Genomic DNA, 19377 nt, shown 5'->3' with positions numbered 1-19377 from the left:
ATTATTGGCAGCATCCACATGCTTTTTCCATATATTTTAATAAATTTATTACTGCACCTTAATAGTTGCAGTATTATTGACAGAGTCCACATGCTTTTTCCATAAATTTTAACAAGTTTATTACTGTGTCTTAATAGCTTTGCCCCCAAAACATGCAGATGAAATTATCTAGCCTACTAAAATGTCAGATTGGTCTAATATTCACACTGGAGAATTTTGCCAGACAGTTCTCCACATGGAGAAGACAGACTGATGACCTTCGCCTTTGTAAGGCTTGCAAAGACACTCCAGCCTCTTATATAATGATCCCTCTGTAAGATTTGGGGCAGATGTTCACAGAAGACACCTTCTTACTTCAAAACTTGGCACAAATACTTGCAGAAATGGTTAAATAAGCTTTTGCCATCCGTTCAGTCAAGCAAAAATAGAAGCCATAGCCATTTCCTGACAATACCAGTCCAGACAATGATTGCTTTCAAATTAATTTGTGGGTAAAGATTGCTCCATTTTCAGATAATATATTATACTACCCATTTATTTCATTGTGTGTTAACTCCTAAAGTCTCACCAACTTGATCAAGGATATAGTACAGCCATAGAATGTATCAGAGTTGCTATTAAATCCATCAAATTTAGCCATAACACTAAATTGTTATGAAACCAATTAACTGCTGGCCTGAATTCATTTGGTCATACTCAGATCATTTCCTGTCAAACATCTGCAGAGGATCAAGTTATTTTTCATGGTTTTACCATAAAATTTTGCTCTTACTTCTTTACTCCATTTATTTCACAGACTCTTCCTGATTAACTTTTTTCATTCATTGATCCAATTTCAGTTTGAGGAAAAACAGTCTTTACACATTAAACTAGTAAAGTTTTGATACCATTTCTCTTTATGTATCAATTTTGAATCCACTTCTATTCCAGCTATGCATTTTTTGCTGATGCTGTTATTTCTGCACAACTTTTTTTTTGCTTGGACTTTCACCCTACTCCCACTGAAGTCACTCAGTTGGAATCTCCATCACTTTGAATAATCATTATACTGTGCAAAGGGAAGAAATATGCAATAGCTAGACAGTAGGAAAAAAAAGAAGTCTAAGAAGTCTTATTACTTTACATTTCAGTATAGCTGGATTGGGAATGGGTTTAAACAAAAGCAAGAGTTCATACAAATTAGCATAGGCTTGGGGTTTTTCTTCGTCTATTTTGCTGATTGAGAAATTTTTAAATGTTGCATTTCTTTCAAACATATAGCCCATTTTTCTAGTAAAAGATGTTACAGTAAATATAAATTTTCACAAGTTATTGGTTAAAATCTATTTTGCTCTGATACAATTAAAGAGGTTTAGATGAGTAAGAAGTTGGAGGGGGTGGAGGAGAGTTAAAGACTTTGCAAGTAAACAAGAATCCTGAAGAGGAAGAGGCTGCAGATCCAGTCTCCTCTTGCCAACTGCATTTTTGCCCCTACTGCATGAAAAAATCATAAATCCTCTCCCACAGTCTGGCAGACACTTTCCTCTGTCTGCATTTAATCAAGATTTTTCTATTACAGGCCCATTTTTCCCTCCTTCAACTTTTATCACTTGTCCTTCGGTAAGAAAACAAATCATATTTTCCTTCTTTGCTTCTCTCATTTCTTCCATCTCGATCTTGTTCTAGACAAGAAAAAAAGATCGCTACCCTATCATACACTTGCAGGTATAATTTTCTTCTTCTATACTAAATGCCAATTAACATTGTATCCAATGCACCCAATGTCATAAACTTAAAGGTACTTTGGCTCGAAAAAATGCTGCATGGAAACAAACTTGTATATTGTAAATAAATTCAACATGGCACAAATACATGTGGTAAGAAGACAATAATCGCTCAAGTGAAAAAAAAATTGCATGGACTTCATGAAGTTTTGGATGAGGTTTCTGATACTTTGTTACCAGGACACAGAACAAAAAGGGACTGGAGAAATGGGAGCCTCAAAACCATCCAATTTATTCAGAGAGAATAAGGTCATATCAAGCTTTTCTCTGTGCTTGTTCTGTACATCATAAATAACTGCTGAAGGGAATAATTACTGTTGGGTTTACTTCATAAAGAAGATGCTATTTGAATTTTAGAGAAATGGGAAACAAACATATTAAGCTCAAAATACTATTGCCCATTTCAGATGAGCTTCTTCTGACAAGCAATATTGCATTTCACCAGAAGATTGGCTCCTTGCAACTGGACAAAGCAGACTCTTTTTTCCCTTTCAAAATATTCCAAATGCTTTCATCATATATAAAAACCCATATTAGGACAGAGGTATCAAGTTATCACAAGCATAATTGTAAAACTATACCACTTTGACTTTAGGTGAGAGTTAATACTGCAAGTCTGTCTTGCAGGCAAGACAACATGAAATCATTTTTTTTTTCCTGTATACATCTGAATACATACATATATATATATATATAAATAACATGATTTATATAAGATTTTCATACATTATGATTATTTAACTGTATTTAAATATACACCCCCACACACACAGATACATATAAATATGCATACACAGACTAGGATTTTTTTTTTTTTTACTACTCAAAGTGCACCCAGTGGAGAACTACAGGCAGTACGGTGTTTTTTGCCTTTTTTTTTTTTTTTTTTTTTTAAATGCAGGTTCAAAACCTGCTTTTATGCTATTCATAGTGGTATTTAGTGCTTACTGTATAAAGTGATAAAACAGAACACAGAACTAAAAGCAACCCCTCTGTTGTAGCAACTCTCCAATATTCCTGAAAATACTGATTCTTCCCTTCTGTTTAACTTAATCCTGGGAAACAGATTTAAAGTAATCATTTAAATAAAATCTATACAGTGGCCAAGTTAAATAAAGAAACTGATATCTATCAGAATATCACACAAGTCCTATGTGGTATGATCTGACCTTCTGGAGCTGGTTTACTCGCGTTTGTTTTTTCTGGATCCTTCACCTTGGATTTACTTGTTTCTTTTCTTCTCTCTATATCTTTAACTAGAAAAGTAAGGGGAAAAATAAATCAGTCAAACCAGAAACAGTGCAGACAGAAGCGTGTAATTTTGCTCTTCCAGATAGAGAAGTTTCATGCATATCTTGCAATATGCTTAGGTGACAAGTGAGTGTTACTGGGTTTTCTTTCCCTCCCTTTGGGTTTATTATTTTTACAAGTCTGCCCCCATCCCCATCATCATTAAAGTTCTGAAAAGTGACTCTCCTCACTCAGGAGACTCCAACTACAGTGACATCAGCATCTAAACCCACAAAGACAAGAGCCAGTACTGGAAATACAGCCCAGAAAGCTGGCAAAGCTAGCTGGGGAAAGTCCAGTACTGCAGAGTTCCACTGCAAGTCGTCCAGCACAAAAGCACATAAGCCAGCTGTTACATTATCCTCTTTAAAGAACCCGCTTAAATCCCATGCCCAAATCTGTGCTCAGGGCACCAAATATTCCCATGAAAGCAAAGTTGCTCCAAAGCTCAGACTTCAACAGTTCCTTTTCCTGCAAGTGGGTGGAATGCCTCACTTATTATGTCCCAGGTTTCTCATAACAGCCTAGCAGAACCCAGCTTGATTAGCAATTCCTGATATTATAATAGTAGCCAGTATCTACTCCATCATGGTCTGAAAGATTCTGGCAGAACCACTGCTAAAGTCACATACTAGAAAAAAAAATATCAGAATTTCTTTAGAATGGTAATTGGTTTCAACACCCCACCTATCTACAATGGCCAAGAAGAACTTGAAAAAATAGTAATAAAATAATATATTTCACAGACGATAGAATTATACTCCAATTAAAATCTTTAGTTTATGTAGCCCAGACTTGTGACCAACATTCTTTCAAGTAGACACTGAATCCTAGCCCAGATGAGAGTCTCTCCATGCTACATCCCTCACAAAACACTGTGAGAGGGTGAAAGGTTATCTGTCTCTTGAAACATACAACATCAAAAGGACAATACACATATTCTGTTTTGCATAAGTGAAACCAAAGCCAAATGAATTTCATTGATTTACCCTACTGTACATGGAGTATCTGGAACAGCATTCTCTCAAGTCCCAACCCAAAATATAATTACTTGACCATCTTAAGGTCTTATGAAGACAACAAACCATCACCAAACCTCTCCCTGTGGAAAGCCTCTTGCAGAATTTACAGCCTTCACACTCCAGGTATAGAAATAAGGATACTGGTGAAAAAAAGTAACTGAGGTTTTTACTCCTTTCCAAACTAACATACTGTGTGTAGCTGTACCTCACCTCTGTCTTTTGGGAATGGTTGTGAAACTGATTCAGAAGTAAGTTAAGTCTGCAAGCTTATTGAGGAACCAGCTTTTACCACAGCACATCTTGGATATCAGTTGTGCTACAGAAAAAGCCATGACAACATCAGGTCTTACTCAGAGGCCTGAGTTTAATCCTTACATAAACAAGTCTCCAACTAAAATAAAAAAAGAAGTAAATTTGGCAGAGTACTACTAGGCCAGAAAGGATGCCATTGCTTAGCAACTAAGAGCATTCCTTTGAATAAAGGCTAAGAGCAGCCACCACTAAGGAGATGCCAGTGGCCTCCTCTAATGCTAGTGCTGGGGAGGGACAAATCTCCAGAGAAATGGTTCAAAAGTTTGAAAACGCTCACAGGAGACAGGCCAGTCACATGCTGATAGAGAGTTTTGGTTTGGGGAAAGCCCTTTCTAATTGTCAAAATCCTAACCACATAAGAAAAACAAACAGGAAGACACCAGTTTTACCCACTCATTTACACAGTGAACTTAACTACATCTTCATGGCTGGATCCTAAAGGAAGAAATTCCCCAGTGCCCTTTGTTAATTATGTACTATATATAATAGCTTACAAGCAGTGACAGAATAAAAGAGAACCCCTGACTATATAAAAGGAATACTCTTTTAAAAATAAGATCTTATGGTAAACTTGAGAAGAATGCTTTGTGTATCAATTACAACACAACAGCATTAAAAACACACTTCCAGTGCACTAGAACGCAGCATTTTCTCCAAGCTTTGGACTTGTTTGACCTTTTATCATCTCGACAATCAGTGACTACTTGTCAGAGAAAGGGGAGAGAAAACATGGAATAGAGGATCAGAGAAAGGAAGTCTTTGTACACATGTTGTACCTGGTTTTATTCATGCAAGGCATCAGATGGTCAAAGAAACTCCAGTCTCACTGAGTGCTACATGTTTTCTTTGGCAGCAAGGGAAGAGAGTACTGAGTAGAACACAACCCCCACGTTGTTAATTCAAGCTGCCAGCTCTGCTTTTCCTTTTTCTAGGAATAGAGCTAGTTTAAAAAGCAACCACACCTAATATTATAGAACTTGGTACGACTTTCTGTGGGCTGCTCTTTAATGCTAAAGTAATCTGCGGTTTTGTGGGTTTCCTAAATGGGATGGTACTTAAAATCGTCAACACACAGTTGCAGTGACAAAAAGCTGGGAAGACATCTGTCTTCATTGGCCAAGTTGACACCATACTTAACAGAGCTGTTTAAAATGCAAATCATGGAAACTCAAGTGTTTTACCTGTGAATTTCTTGTAATACCACCTTTTCACTATGATACACATACTAAAAATACATATAGGTCAGATGAGACTCTTAGGCATAATCTGTAAACATATTTGACAGCTGAAGACCAGTAAGGATTTGGCCTTTCATAGTATCATGGAACAAGCAACTAACAGCCACTTGGCACAGCTATAAGAATCTTTGAATAAAAACAGTTGAATGAAAGGAAGAAAACTTTTTAATGCATCAGAACATAGCACTTCCCTTCTTATTTTTGCTCACTGAAGTTTCTCTTCCATGAGATACTGGCAAATTTCATACAGGAATAGGAAAGACAGGAATCCCAAACAAATAAAAACAAAAATAGCCCAAAGTAAGAATCTCCTGTGCAATTGCAACTGGATTAATCGAGACTTCCAGCTGCATCAGGTAAAAATCTGTGACTCTGATCAGCCTTATATCACAGAAGAAACTGGTTTTCTATTATCTGCCTTTATATCAGAGCTTGCTACGGTTTCATAAGTTACACTGAATAGCTGATATACTCTGCACATCAGGTATAAAAGATACCTACTTCTGAACTGGCCTTGGGCTGGCTTACTCTCCTTGTCATCACTGAATGCAATGATCTGCAGGGCATAGCTTTGGTCTGGAATAAGACCTTGAATAATTGCTTTGGTAGCAGTGTTTTGAAGAATTAGTTGGTTGGTTTTTCCACCTGTAACAGAAAAGACAAAAAAAAAGACACATACATAATTTTGCTTTTATTGCAGTAAGGTAAATGGAATGACTTAGAACTACCTCAAGCTCTACAAAGACCCAAGTATCTTCCATTACCACTTTTGGAAATATCAAGACAGCCAGGCCAGAGAACATCCCAGAAAAGCAAGAAGTCAGGCAGCCTGACCAAAGACAGAGGCCAGATTTTTTGATATAAGCACTCTAAAATTAATCAATTTGACCTTGTACCTGGGTCCCACAGAATATCCAACATACCCAGCATAACTATTCAGACGGAAATCAATATTTATCAATAAGAGGAAACAGCTTATGGAAAGCACAAAACCAACTCATAAAGCAGAGAAATACTGCTTATAACAAAAAGTACAGACTAAAGATTAGTGATAAAATAACAAGCCACGTTGAAAGGAACCGCTCAATGTCTCTCAGAATCACCGAATGGTCAAGGTTGGAAGGGACCTCTGGGTGTTTTTTTATTCGACCCCCCTGCTCAAGCAGGACCACTTACAGCCACTTGCCAAGGACCATGTCCAGACAGCTTTTAAATGTCTAAAGAGATGAGGCTCCATAATCCTTATGGACAATTTGTGCCAGTGTTTGGTCACCCTCACAGAAAGTGTTTCCTAATGGAACACCTCCTGTGTTACAGTTTGTGCCTTTTGTCTCTTGTCTTGGCACTGGGCACCACTGAACAGAGCCTTGGCTTTGCCTTTTCCTCCCTCCCTGCAGGTATTTATACACATGGATAAGATCCTCCCTGAGCCTTCTATGCTGAACAGTCCCAGCTCTCTCAGCCTGTCCTCAGGCTCCAGTCCCTTCATCATCCTTGCAGCCCTTGGCTGACTCTCTCCAGCAGCTCTGTATCTCCAGTCTACCTTCCTGCTCAAAGCTGGCCTAGTTAGAACAGGTCACTCAAGACCACGTCCAAAAGAGTTCTGAATATCCCCAAGGGTGGAGATTCCCCAACTTTCACATGGTTGCCTGTCCTGATATCTGACAAGCCTCATGGTATAGGAAACCACCAATGTTTCTCAATATGTGACTGGAATTCACAAGCTCCAGTTTGTGTCTATTGTCTGTCACTGTTGCTACCCACCTCTGAGAAGAGTATGTTGTCTTCTTTTCTATGTTGTCCCTTTAGACAGCAGTAAGACCTACCCTGAGATTTCTCTTCTTAAAACCTAACAAACCCAATTCTCTTTGTATAACCGTGTGCTCCAAGCTTCTATCTTGGCTGTCCTCCACTGGCCTGCTCTGCTACCTCAGTGTCTTTCTGGCAATGCAGAACCTGAATTAGGACATAGTACAAACAAGTGCAAGTCGAGCAGGCACCAAACACAGGGAATGAAAAACTCTGAATCAGGTGGCTATGTTTTTGTTGGTATAACTTGTTTTATCATTGTACTTCTTTACTGCATGAGCATCCTTGCCTGCTGGGACCCCAGATCCTTTCTACAGAAGATGGCTTACTACTCTGAGCAGAAACACGGTTATGCTTGCTGTTTCCAGCCCATATTTCCCAGTGTGACAAAAGAACTTTATAACTCTTTTATTTACAAGAGAATATTTGATAGTGTTGATAGTTTTTCCTCCTGACTTGAGCAACTCACAACATCAAGCAGGTGATCAACTACATGGATGAAGGAAAGAGAAAGCATGGCAACCACGCTGACAGAGCAGCTTAAGAAGCATCAGAAGACATCATTTAAGCAAGAAATTCAGGAGATGGAGAACTCACTGTACAGTGGAATTATAGGCTTGTTACAAAAGAGACAGAAAGGCTGATCAGTCCCTTAAATGAAAGGCAGAATTAATTCAACAGGCAAAGGGAGCATAACACACAGACCTAAGAGCTTTTGATCTATGAGATGAAACAAGAAACATGAACTGAAACAGATTAAATATGGAGGCAGTATTTCATAATAGAGAGGAATGAAGTTTGGGGCAAGAAAAAATCTTTAGACACCCAAACCGAAACCCAAAACTTTTCCAGGTAAGTAAACCATAAGTAGTGTTAGCCAACTTCCTTTACAGTATGCAATGTACCAAAGACATATATTGAAAACTAAGTCAATTGCACATTTGCCATACCCCATACATTTAATTATCTATATACAAGACAAGTGTATGAAAACTGTACGAGTGTATGGACTGCACAAGTGTAAGGTCTGAAGTAACAAGATGGATCCAAAGAGCTTCCAGCAGTATAAATGCCATGCAGCATTTCATTGCGTACCTCCTTGCACACCACTGCTACTCTAGGCCCCAGGAAAGTACTTAACCAGCTGTTGAAAAGCCCCATGCTTCAAATGACAAGGATTTACCTGAGCTTCATGTCATGAGCTGCCTGTTCCCACAGATCTACTTTCAAGCTCTTGAAACTGCTGAAAATACTTTTCTCTCCTGCCCATCCATGTTGCCTGCTGCTCAGCCCATTAGAAGTTAGTGCCAGCAGTCTGAGTACAAGGTGAGAGGTGCTGTGTCCCAGTTCCTTGTGGAAGCCCCCCCACCATGGGCAGACAAGTGCCCCAGAAGTCCCTCTCCTGTTCCCAGTTTCTCAGTCTGCTTCTTTTCACTTCTGAGGGCTGCCTTTTTGTAAAGCATCATCCCTCACGTGCTCCTTGACACCCTGTGACTGGTTAGGAGGGCAAGCCACCCTTCTGGTTTGCCCAGAAGTACTGCAGGTACCTCCCACTAAACACACAGGGCCACTGTTCTGTTTTGACTGGCCTCTTAAGGCAGGGAGCTGTCAAGTGTGGTACATCATACCCCATGGACTTGCACACTGCTCTGTCATTGGCTGCCAGTTCTGGCCTCATCATTCAAAATTGTTTGTTTTGTTTAGTTATTTATTTATTTTCTGAAACCTTATTGATCTTTTCTGGAGAGCTCACTATGAGAGAAGACACAAGGAGATCCACCTCAAATCTTTGACTGGAACAGTGTTCCTGTGTTCTCCCTTGAATACTTTCCTAGGCCTCCTTACATCCCACTGGAAGAAAGGTCAAGACAGATGGTCAGTGACAATTCCCAAGGACGACGTATGAAGCTTATCCAATATCCACCTCCTTCTACTTTAAGCCCCATGCCTAGGACAATCCTGTGGCAAGTCCAATTTCTCTCTTTTGTTGACCAGTCAACACTCTTATCCACAGGCTGCTCACAATTCCTTGGTTCTAAAGGGTGACTTTAGCCTCAGGAAAGCTTCCTGGCCCCAGGTCTAGAAGACAACAGTCATTTCACCTTCCAAGAAAACATACAGGCTTTTGGTTTACCTGAACTTGGAGTGACAAGCAGCTTATATCCAGTGAATTGCCCTTTGGGGGCTTTCCAAGAGATCTGTACACTGTCAGGAGTGACTACATTATATCTTAGTCTTGTTGGTGGGGACACTGCAAGTGGGGAGAGAAAACAACATTTTAAACTCAAATAAAAGGCAATCATCAATTTTAAACAAACATTAAAATAAACATATAGGAAGACAACACACATTTTTAATGATAAAGGATGCAAGTTATTCAAAATGTCACATACATCAGTTTATTAGTTTGTAAAATGACAACCCCAGGTGCACTACTTCCCTCAGACATACCTTTTATCTCTTTACAAAAAGATACTAACAACCTAACAGCAGAGGACAAAGACAAACAGGGTTAGATGTTAAGATTCTAGTTTAGCAGGCAAAGCTGGAAATACAAATGCTCTTTGTTAATACAGGGGAATTAAAATTGCTCTCCTTGCTTATGCTGACAATGTGTGTTACCTAGCCTCCCTTACTTCTCATTACTGTGGGTGTTTCCCCACATTTAAAGTAACTTGGGGCCAAATTTTCAAAGCCTTGTGAAGATGCAGTAACCAAGAGGAAAAATAGACATGCACAGAGCAGAGGGAACATCAGCTGCCCAATTTGCAAACCTAGCCTCAGGGATGCCCACTTTCCCAGCTGCAAGCACTGCTTTGGTCTCATCAAGACCAGGACATGTGCACAGGCTGGGCAAGATTTAGGCAGGAGGCAATCTGGAGGCAGTCAGTAAGTTTGACCTCTACTTATCTTGTGCCATCAACTAGGTTTCAAACAGAAGCAGCAGGTGAGATGAATAAAAGCATGAAATGAAGAAAGATGTGACTTTTCAGGGAAGTAACACACAGAGGAACAAAAGGTAACAACCCTAGGTTGTTACTGCAAGCTCAGCAATGCTGTGCCCATGTACATTAACTGGCAAATTCCCCTAGACTATACCCTAGATGGCATTTTTCTTCTGCCCCAGGGAGCCACTTCCCCCTTCACAGCAAACAACTGAAGCACTGCTGCTGGTTGTGCAGCCTGTGGGATCCAAGACTGTCAAATAATGGGAATCTTTATACATTTCAGTAGGTTTGGGCCCACACAGAACTAACTGACCTAGAGAGAAAGGCAGCCAAGGAAGTTATCCAGAGGCTGAGAAATAAAAAGAGTTAAAAGAAAAAAGCTTAGCACAGTACTCCATTGACCTTAAACCCTCCTTTTCCCACTACCTTCACAGCCCACTGAAATTCTTCCTTAATTTTTAAGTCCCTTGATGCCTCTGCCACTACCAGCCTTAAGGTTTCTCTTGATATGTCCAAGAAAGAAGGGAAGTTATCTGAAGAGGGTGGGAGGAGTGGCAATTTCTTTGCTCCAGGGCCCAATGTAGTTGATTAGGCCCATGCCCATGTTTTCTTGGTCTACTACATATTATAAGTCAATAGCACTCATGGCATTTCTGAGATTTAAGGATTACAGCATATGGAGCATCTGAGCCTAGAGGCAGAACGTGCTATCCAGGAGTCTCTGGCCTCTCCATTTGCCCTGCTACAGTCAATGCAGCTCTGGCAACAGCAGCAGCCAAAGACCTGTCCTTGATTGATTACTTTTTCCTACTTGTTTCTTTTTCCGAGAGTTTGCTGAAGAAAGAAGCAAAGAGGCAAGCTGTATTTTTTTTTTTTTTTTTGACATTTGAAGGTGTTTTTAATGCCATCTAACATTAAAAATATTTTGAGGCTTAGAAGTAAAGTTTAATAGAAGAGATTTATTCCCTGTATGCAGCCTATCAATCCCCAAGGGACAGAAAAAGAGAGGATACAAGCACCAAGAAAGCTTAGCAACACCTCTATGCTCTCAAAGACTTGAGAGAACAAGCTCAGGAGAGAGGCAAAGGGGTGAAGAGAGCAGGTGGCACACCAATTTCACATACTCAGCATAGTTCTGGTTTGCAGCACTGGGCACACATCCAAACAGTGCATCTCCCCGTTTGCTGGGCACAATCCTGTCAGATCGAGCCTTCACCCTGCCTGTCACCTCCCTCAAGTTCAGAAGATGAGAGGCTGTAAGTAAGAGCATGTGCAGGAATCGTTGCAAATCCAAGATCAGTTCTTTGAAAATTTGGCCCCTGTACTGCAAAAATATTTCCCTGGGCAGGCTTCTGCAAGAGCATTCAGCATGCTATAATTGTAATAAAATGACAGAGACTATGGCAAAAAGTTTTGAAAGCCAAGCAGACTGTAGTTATGGATTACAGCTTTTAATTCATTCTCAAGATTCAATCCGTCTTTGAGCTACACATAAATCATCATGACTTGGTGCTGAATGAACAAGAGTGACAAATCATACCTAGAGGTTTGCAAAATATGCACTTCCTATCGTTATTTATTTTGTCTAAGAATGAGCAAATAAGCTTTTTACGCTTGCATACTGTCATTGTTCAAAATGCTACACATTTCACTGGGATTAAGTGGTAAATTTGTACAGGGATTAAGAGGCAGAACTGAGAGCTATCGTAACCAAAAAAACATGGACTGACAAAAAAAAAAAATATCACATCTTAGAATTTCAGAGTTTTTCTCTGCCATCTTCCTCCTTCCCCTGTCACTCCATCTGACTTCAAACTTAATTTATGAAAGCATTTTCTAACAAAGAAGCATAGTCCTGGCCTAATCACCATCACCAACTAGGTAAATTTCGGGAGCCCCTAAAAAACAATCACAGATCTTACAAGCAAAGAAGGACACAGTCACCAGAAGTTGTTCTGTTTACTACAGTTATAATGTGAAAAACTAGAAAAGTTGTGCCAGAATAGTCTTTACATAACTAGTCAATCTTCACTGGGTACTTTTTGCATCAAAAGTGACAGCACAGGGGAATGGACATTCCCACACAGCAATTAACCATAAGGAAAAAAAGAATTTTTCATCAGACAGATACTCAACTGTGTCTTAGTTGTGCAAAGACTAATGCTCTGGCATAGAAAAGTACATATAATAACTAAGGAAGTTAAAAATCTAACACTTGAACAGACAAAGTATTGATGGGAATTACTACACATTCACCAACCTGAAGAGGGTATCTTTATTTCTTTGGACCTTTTTTGGCTGTGGAACAAAATCTCACTTCTTGCAGAAAGGGAAAAAAATTAATCCAAGCTGAGTCAGTTAACTGATAAAAATCAGTAGCTAAAGCTTGTTAAGTGGTTCTACAGGAATGCAAAAGTGAATGGCCATCAGCAACATTAGAGCAGTCACCGAAAAGAACAGTAAAGACAACTTCAAGGCTTCGGTTTGTGGAACCAGATAGATCAGCACTCCAAATACATTATTCTCACGGACAAATGGGGAAAGAGTGTTTTGAACTGTTTGGTGTTTTAATGGAAAGGAAAAATACTGATAAACTGTATACCTGCAGCTGTCTCAAAGGCATCCAATACTCTAAAATTGGATATTAACTAAACCTTGTGGCTTCCAATGTACTTTTGTCTTAAGAAAAGAACTGAACAAGTTAATATGCATTGCAATTACATTAGTAACACATGGAAAGTATTGCTACACGAGGACAAGTTTCCATCTTTAAATATAGAAGGAAAATACTTAAAAATAAGTCGCTTTATGAACAAATGGAAATTTCTACAGTAGTTTTCTTGCCCAGCACTTTTTTGTGTGCTATGTAGGAACTGAAATAGATGAAAACCGGATTTTTTTGTTGCTGTTGTTTAAGTGACATTATGTTGGATAAGGAATAAGCAGCAGTGAGGAAAGAATAACTGTTGTTGAGTAAAAACTGAATGGTGTTTTGGTCTATAAGACATTCGAGCAATAAACAAGATAAAACCACGTAGCTCGGCGCAGATAACTCCTCGGTTGAAAGAAATCAGTTGTAGCTTCAGGCATGTTCACTTCAGTCTCCCAAACATTTTCTCCTTTCCAAGAAGTCACATTGCACACCTTTAACTGAGCATCTTTGCCAAAGGAAGGAAACACAAGCTGGAACTAAATCCAGCTCTTCCTACACCTCGACAGAGTGTACAACTTCGTAAAACAGACAAACTTTGTTAGTGCTGTATAACATTGTAGACAGTTGGCCAGCCGTATGAAGAGTTTACTGCAAGGGGTGGCAACCTTATGAAAGTATTTGAGAAGCATCTTACTAATTCAAGTGTAGCAAGAGATACTTTTATTCTGTGAAAAGAGATTAGACTTCACATCACCTCTTTCAGTAACAGCACAGTCATGTTAGGCCAAGGCAACAGTCCACTTAGCTTAGTATCTAGCTGCTGACAGCATGCAGTAGCTGATGCTTGCTGAAAGAGTGTAAGAACAAGGGAAGTATTGTTCTTTATTCAGCAAGTACACCAACTCTAGCTTGTTGCTGGTGTGTTGATTGTGGAAAAACTCTCTCTGACCTTCTTCTCATTGTATTAATAGTTTGAGAGTTTTCTCCCTTACAAATGACAGATTAAATCAAAGCTTAAAAAAAAAAAAAAAGTAGGGGGGAAGAGTACGCTTTTCCAAGTGCATGGAATTGCACACAACTGTGGATGAACCTCTCCCCCCAGTCCTGCTGTGCAAATCTTAACCATATGTAGTAGGACTGAACTGCACAGACAGGGGACTGACCATATGCTTTGCTTTATTGGCTCATTAAGTCACAAACATTCTGGCCCTCGTTTCTGACCAGAACTGATGTGTTGAACATTGGGAACACGTATTTCTTCGTTCACCTCACATCACCCACAGTAAGTATTGCTGCTAACTTGTGTCCCTAAGTTCTGGGAGAGCCTTGTGAAACACTTGCAGATGCCCAAACGTCCAAGCCAAGATGCTTCCCCAGCACTTGAGTGCCACGCGGACTGGACAGCGCGGCTGCTCGCTTTTACAAGTCAGAAAGCCTCACGTTGACACCAGTCTGAGTGTGCTCATGAATAATGCATTACACAAGAGCCTTTAGAAGAGCCCCAGGATCACATTCTGCTCCCAGTTATGCCTAGGCAACCTCATATCAAAGGGATTAAATAAACATAATGTTGAGAAAAATGTCCTTCTTCAGGAATCATAAAAACTTGCTGGCATTTTTCCTCCCTCCTTCCCCAAGCAGTATGATAAATTTCCTCGAGAATCATACCACTGTCCATCTGATCCAGCAAGTATGTAAGCTTAACAATCTCAGCAGGATTTTTTAATATCCACAAAGGAGATTAAAAGAAAAAAAAACCTGCAGAAGTAGTCTGTGACATTTACCAGTACTGTGTAATACTGTATGATCTAAGTGTTACATGAGCTACTGTTCCAACAAAGAAAAAACAGTATATTCCATACAAGGTTAATACCAAGGCTGGTACTTCAAACTTCCTTGATTACATAGGGGGCAATCACAGCAATTTCTAATCAGTACTTTCAGGTAAATAAAAGTAAAAAATGTCCTGTAAAATTCATTTTGAGACACCTGAACTTGCAAAAAGAATGATTTATGCTATTTGAAATACATGGTTCAAAAAGCACACATGAGCATGTAGTTCTTCGCTCCCAGAAATCAACAACAAAACTGCATCATTTCAGTAATACTGGGTCAGCAACCTAGTACGAGGAAAGTAACACTTGCATTTGGAATAAGTCTATTTCTGCACATCAGAGTGATCTAGTGAAAAACTCCATCTTCTTACTTAGCACTTACCTTGGCCCTGGGCGTCACTGATGGAGTAAGCTGCTAAAAATGCCAAGAGAATGCAGCTCTGTACCTCATACCAACAATGCATCTTTTTCCCCTTGATGAACACAGTATCAGTGAGCCTGAAAACACACAGAACAGAAATATTTATTAAATTTGTAAATCTAAAGTAAACACTTTTCATTAAAGTGTGAGCAAAATCTGGATTCCATTGGGGAAAAAAAAAAAAAAAAAAAAAAAAAAAAAAAAAAAAAACTACTAGGAGTTTGCCATGGACATCAGTGGAGCTAAGATTTCATCCTGGAAGCAGTTTATAAACAAACCATATTTTAGTTGAGAAGGACAAAGAAGCACGTTCAAGGCTCTGAACAGTTCTAGAAATTGGTCCCATGTAACCAGAAGAGTATTAATCATTGCATAGCATACATTAGCATTGGAAGTAGAGTTTGCTATGCATAACAAGGCAAAATGGGTATCTCTACAGAATCCAGCATTGCAAACACCTTACCAAGGCACCTGTGGTAGAGAATTCTGAATCTCTAGATAAAGTAGGACTTTAACCGCTATCTACTTTATATCTAGAAAGAATCCAAAAAGGGATATTAAGTCATTTATTTCATGACTCAGCAATTAAAATTAAATGAGAAGTGTCCTGCAAGCCTACCATAAAACATCAAATATGCATACTTCATCTCCCCAGTGAACTCATTCCCTGGTCAGTTCAACTGAGCAATTTTGCACATCAACTGTCAAAAAAGGCAAAATTTGTTCTGAGGAAATGCAAGTCCTCCTCTCAACATCCTCTGTTTCCTATTTTTATCTTATTGAGCTTATTCTGAGCTCTCTGTTGTACTATCTGGCACAGTGACCGAAGCAAACAAGTCAGAGGCATACAGGGTGTCAGCTAAGTACTAATTTTATCTGTGGGCAATTCCATGGTCAAAAACATCTAACTTAATCCATTAGAAGCATCAGAACTTCAGAGTGCAGCACTGTATGAACACTGAAGGCAGTTCTAGGTGAGCTGACAGGGTTACCAGAAGCAACTCAGGTGCCAAAGTTCAAGTTCCAGGTGGGGTAGTTTATCTGCCCAAGAAACTAGGTTAAAAACAGTACAAAATTCTTTATCTGGACTTGGCTATTAATATTGGCCAGTAGAGTTACTCAACGTACATAGAAGCACCTCTCAAGACTCATCATCTTCATGACATCATGCTTTTAAATGTTTACCTATCACTCAACTTTACTGCACTAGTTTTGGTCAATTTTCTGGGCTAGGAAGAAGAATTTTTGCTGCCCTCTCCTGTTAGTATTTTACTGGAGAATTAATTTTGTTAAAGACAGCATTTGAAGGTTTACTTTGGTAAACTTTGGTTTACATATTTCTGCTTTGCAAGTCCCTCCCCTTTACCTTCCAAGTCATTTTCTCTAATATCCACAGGATACCACCACTTAATTTACCTTTCCTGTTTTCAATGTCTTCTGAGGAAGGCGTAATGCAAATGGTCCAGCCACTATCTAATAATACAAAAGGCAGACTGACGTACCTCATTGAACAGATGAGAGGATAACCCTACATCTCCTTCTCTCTTGTAAAAGGTATTTACAATTTACCATAGTTATCCCAGTCCTTGGTGTTTCTAATGTCACAAATCCCAATCACGGATATTTAATATTCCACCTCAAAATATACAGGTGGCTTCATCATTTGAGGTTCTATCCCCACAGAAAGTTACCTAAGTTTCAGTCAAATTATCAACAAGTTTCACTCTACTCAGATACACATTTTGAATCCACCTCTTACAGCATGGATCTCTCAAGACAGAGAGAAATATCTAACAACAAAACCATGCATCCAAAACTGAGGTATAGCTATGCCCAGATCTTAGGGTGCATCCTCCAGATAGAATTCAAAAACCCAAGCCAAGTGCCCAGGCTTTCTAATACACAAACATAAGGAGTCGAGCATCCAAGGACTGGATCCAGATGAGCCAGCATCAGCAGGCAGTTGCCTAGTGACAGGCAACAGGGAAAACAAAGAGAGCTAAGTCCTGAACAGCATCCCTTGTGCAACTTCGTGTATCAAAGTTTCTCCTCACCTCAGGAATACAACCTGAAGCATTGTCCTCTTCAAAGGACAATACACGACTCATTCTTCACTTCAGTCACCACTATGTGTGAGATTCTTTCCATATAATAACTCAGATATTAAAATAGCCACTCACAGTGGTCGCTCAGCTCCCCGTTTGCTAGTTTTGATATAAACCCTCCTCCCACATAAGGGCTATAAATACTAACTGACACGCAATGCTGTGTAGGAACACTCTCACCCGCTCATTTTAGAGAACAGCAATCACACGAAGAAGGTATGATTTATTGACAGAAACATAACTGATACAGGATAAAACACAGCCTAGGCACAAGCTGACTTCTGCAAAGACCAGCACCTCAGGGTTTGCTCCAGGAGGAAAGGCACACAGAGGCAACCACGAGTCTGCAGCCACCTTGTGGCTGACACCATCAGGGAATCAGAAAAGCCATCCCATTCCCCCTGCTTTTTATGTATTTCTCCACTATTTGGTGGAACAGCTCTCCAACTGAATATCTCTGGCAGCAGAGACCCAGCTCCAGGCTCCCCTTCCACACCAAGAGCCCAGCTGATGAGCCGACCCCTGCTGCTCCACAGGCACTCGCTGCTGTGGTGGCCTCGTCTCCTGTCCCAGGAAGGGGAAGGTTTACACACCGTAGGCTGCCCGCAGCATCCACACAAGCCACCTCCTGGGGGAAGGACCTGCCTTTGAGGCACTCTAAACTTGTTATATGGCCACCCTGCTCGAGGCAAGACCCTCCAGAGGAGCGCCGTGTTTCTGGGTGCCAGTTAAACTCAACCAAGGAGCAGAGCCCAAGAGGCTCAGCCAAGGAACAGATCTCGAGGACCAAGGAGCTCAGCCCTGAGGAAACCTGCCCAAAGCTGCAGCGCCTTCACACACCTGGCCAGCTGTAACATCTCCCACTGCAGTGCTTAGAGCCACCCTGCCACACCACAGCCTCGGTGAGGCACCAAAGGATTTATAACCCATATCGTGGTGGCTTATTAGGGTGCAGTGTGACCCAAGTTTCTCAGATCGACGTCCCACAAGGAGGAGTGGGAGCAGCCCCAGGGCAGCAGAGGGCTCTCGGGTGGCACCCCGCTTCTCACAGCACCCTCAGCAGTGCCCGTTTTAAGGCGACATTTCCCCTTTTCTGTTCAAAAAGGGGGGCAGTTGTCCCCACCGAGTTGGGGAGGGGGGACGGGACCCCCAGGGGACCCGGGCGAAGTCCCCTCAGCGCCCACCGGGACGGGGGAACCGGGGGGAAGAGACCTCCCTGGGGCCGCTGAGGGAGGATGTGCCCAGCCGGACCCTCAACTTTAAGTGCGTTTTCTTTTAATAAATTCTAATTATCCTTAAAAGTACGGCTTCTGCAGTTTTTAAGGATCTTCCCCTCAGGCTCGACACTTCTGTCCCCTGCACCCAACAGCCTCGCCCGCTCCCTGCGGCTCCGCTCCGGTCCCCACCGCCCTTCCCCGGGGCTGTCCCCACAGGTGGCTGCGGGACACCCCCCACCCTGTGCCCGGTGAAGCTGTTCCGGGCTCAGAGCCCCCCGGGACCTCGGAGCCAGCCCCTGCCTGCCTCTCCCCATCCCTCCCGGGGCAGCACCGACCTGGGCGGGCAGCGGCGGGCGGCCGGGGCTGGGGCTGGGGGTGCTGCTGCGCCGCGCCGCTCCCCTCCGGCTGCTCTTCCCCTCGCAGCGCCGCATCCGACGAGGAGGGAGGGCAGGGAGAGGAGGCGGGCAGTTATAGAGCTGAAGGTGGAAAGAAGGGGGGAAAAGAGGCGAGCACCGGGCCCGCCGGCCAGCCCCCGCCCCCGGGCCCCTGCGCTGCGGCGGGAGGGTGCGGCCAGGTGCGGGAGGGGCCGGGAGGGGCCGGGCTGCGCCTCGCCTCGCCTCACGGCACCCCGCTTCTCCCCTCACAGCACCCCGGTTCTCTGGTGTACCCCGCTTCTCCTGTCAGCATCATGACCCTCTAGTGCAGCCCGCTTCTCCTGTCAGCACCCCAGTTCTCCTAGTGCACCCCGCTTTTCTGGTGCACTT

At 41.5% G+C, this 19377-nt stretch overlaps 1 protein-coding gene across 4 annotated transcripts in view; it reads right to left on the bottom strand.

The window, feature by feature from the left end:
• The window catches only part of COL14A1 (collagen type XIV alpha 1 chain), a 125361-nt gene extending 106327 nt beyond the window's left edge, over positions 1–19034 (bottom strand). For all 4 annotated transcript variants that reach the window (XM_084507421.1, XM_084507423.1, XM_084507422.1 and 1 more), the window contains exons 1-5: positions 18949–19034; positions 15253–15368; positions 9569–9685; positions 6127–6270; positions 2933–3019 (exon numbers count right to left, since the gene is read on the bottom strand). In XM_084507421.1, coding sequence (XP_084363547.1) covers positions 2933–3019; positions 6127–6270; positions 9569–9685; positions 15253–15334 — 430 coding nt within the window. In that variant the 5' untranslated portion in view covers positions 15335–15368; positions 18949–19034. The remainder of the gene's footprint in view (positions 1–2932; positions 3020–6126; positions 6271–9568; positions 9686–15252; positions 15369–18948) is intronic.
• Positions 19035–19377: the final 343 nt, after the last annotated feature.

This window comes from Aythya ferina (assembly GCF_964211825.1).
Source record: "Aythya ferina genome assembly, chromosome: 2".
NCBI lineage: Eukaryota > Metazoa > Chordata > Aves > Anseriformes > Anatidae > Aythya > Aythya ferina.
Note: the sequence above shows the minus strand (reverse complement) of the source record. Positions and strands in the feature narration are given on the sequence as shown.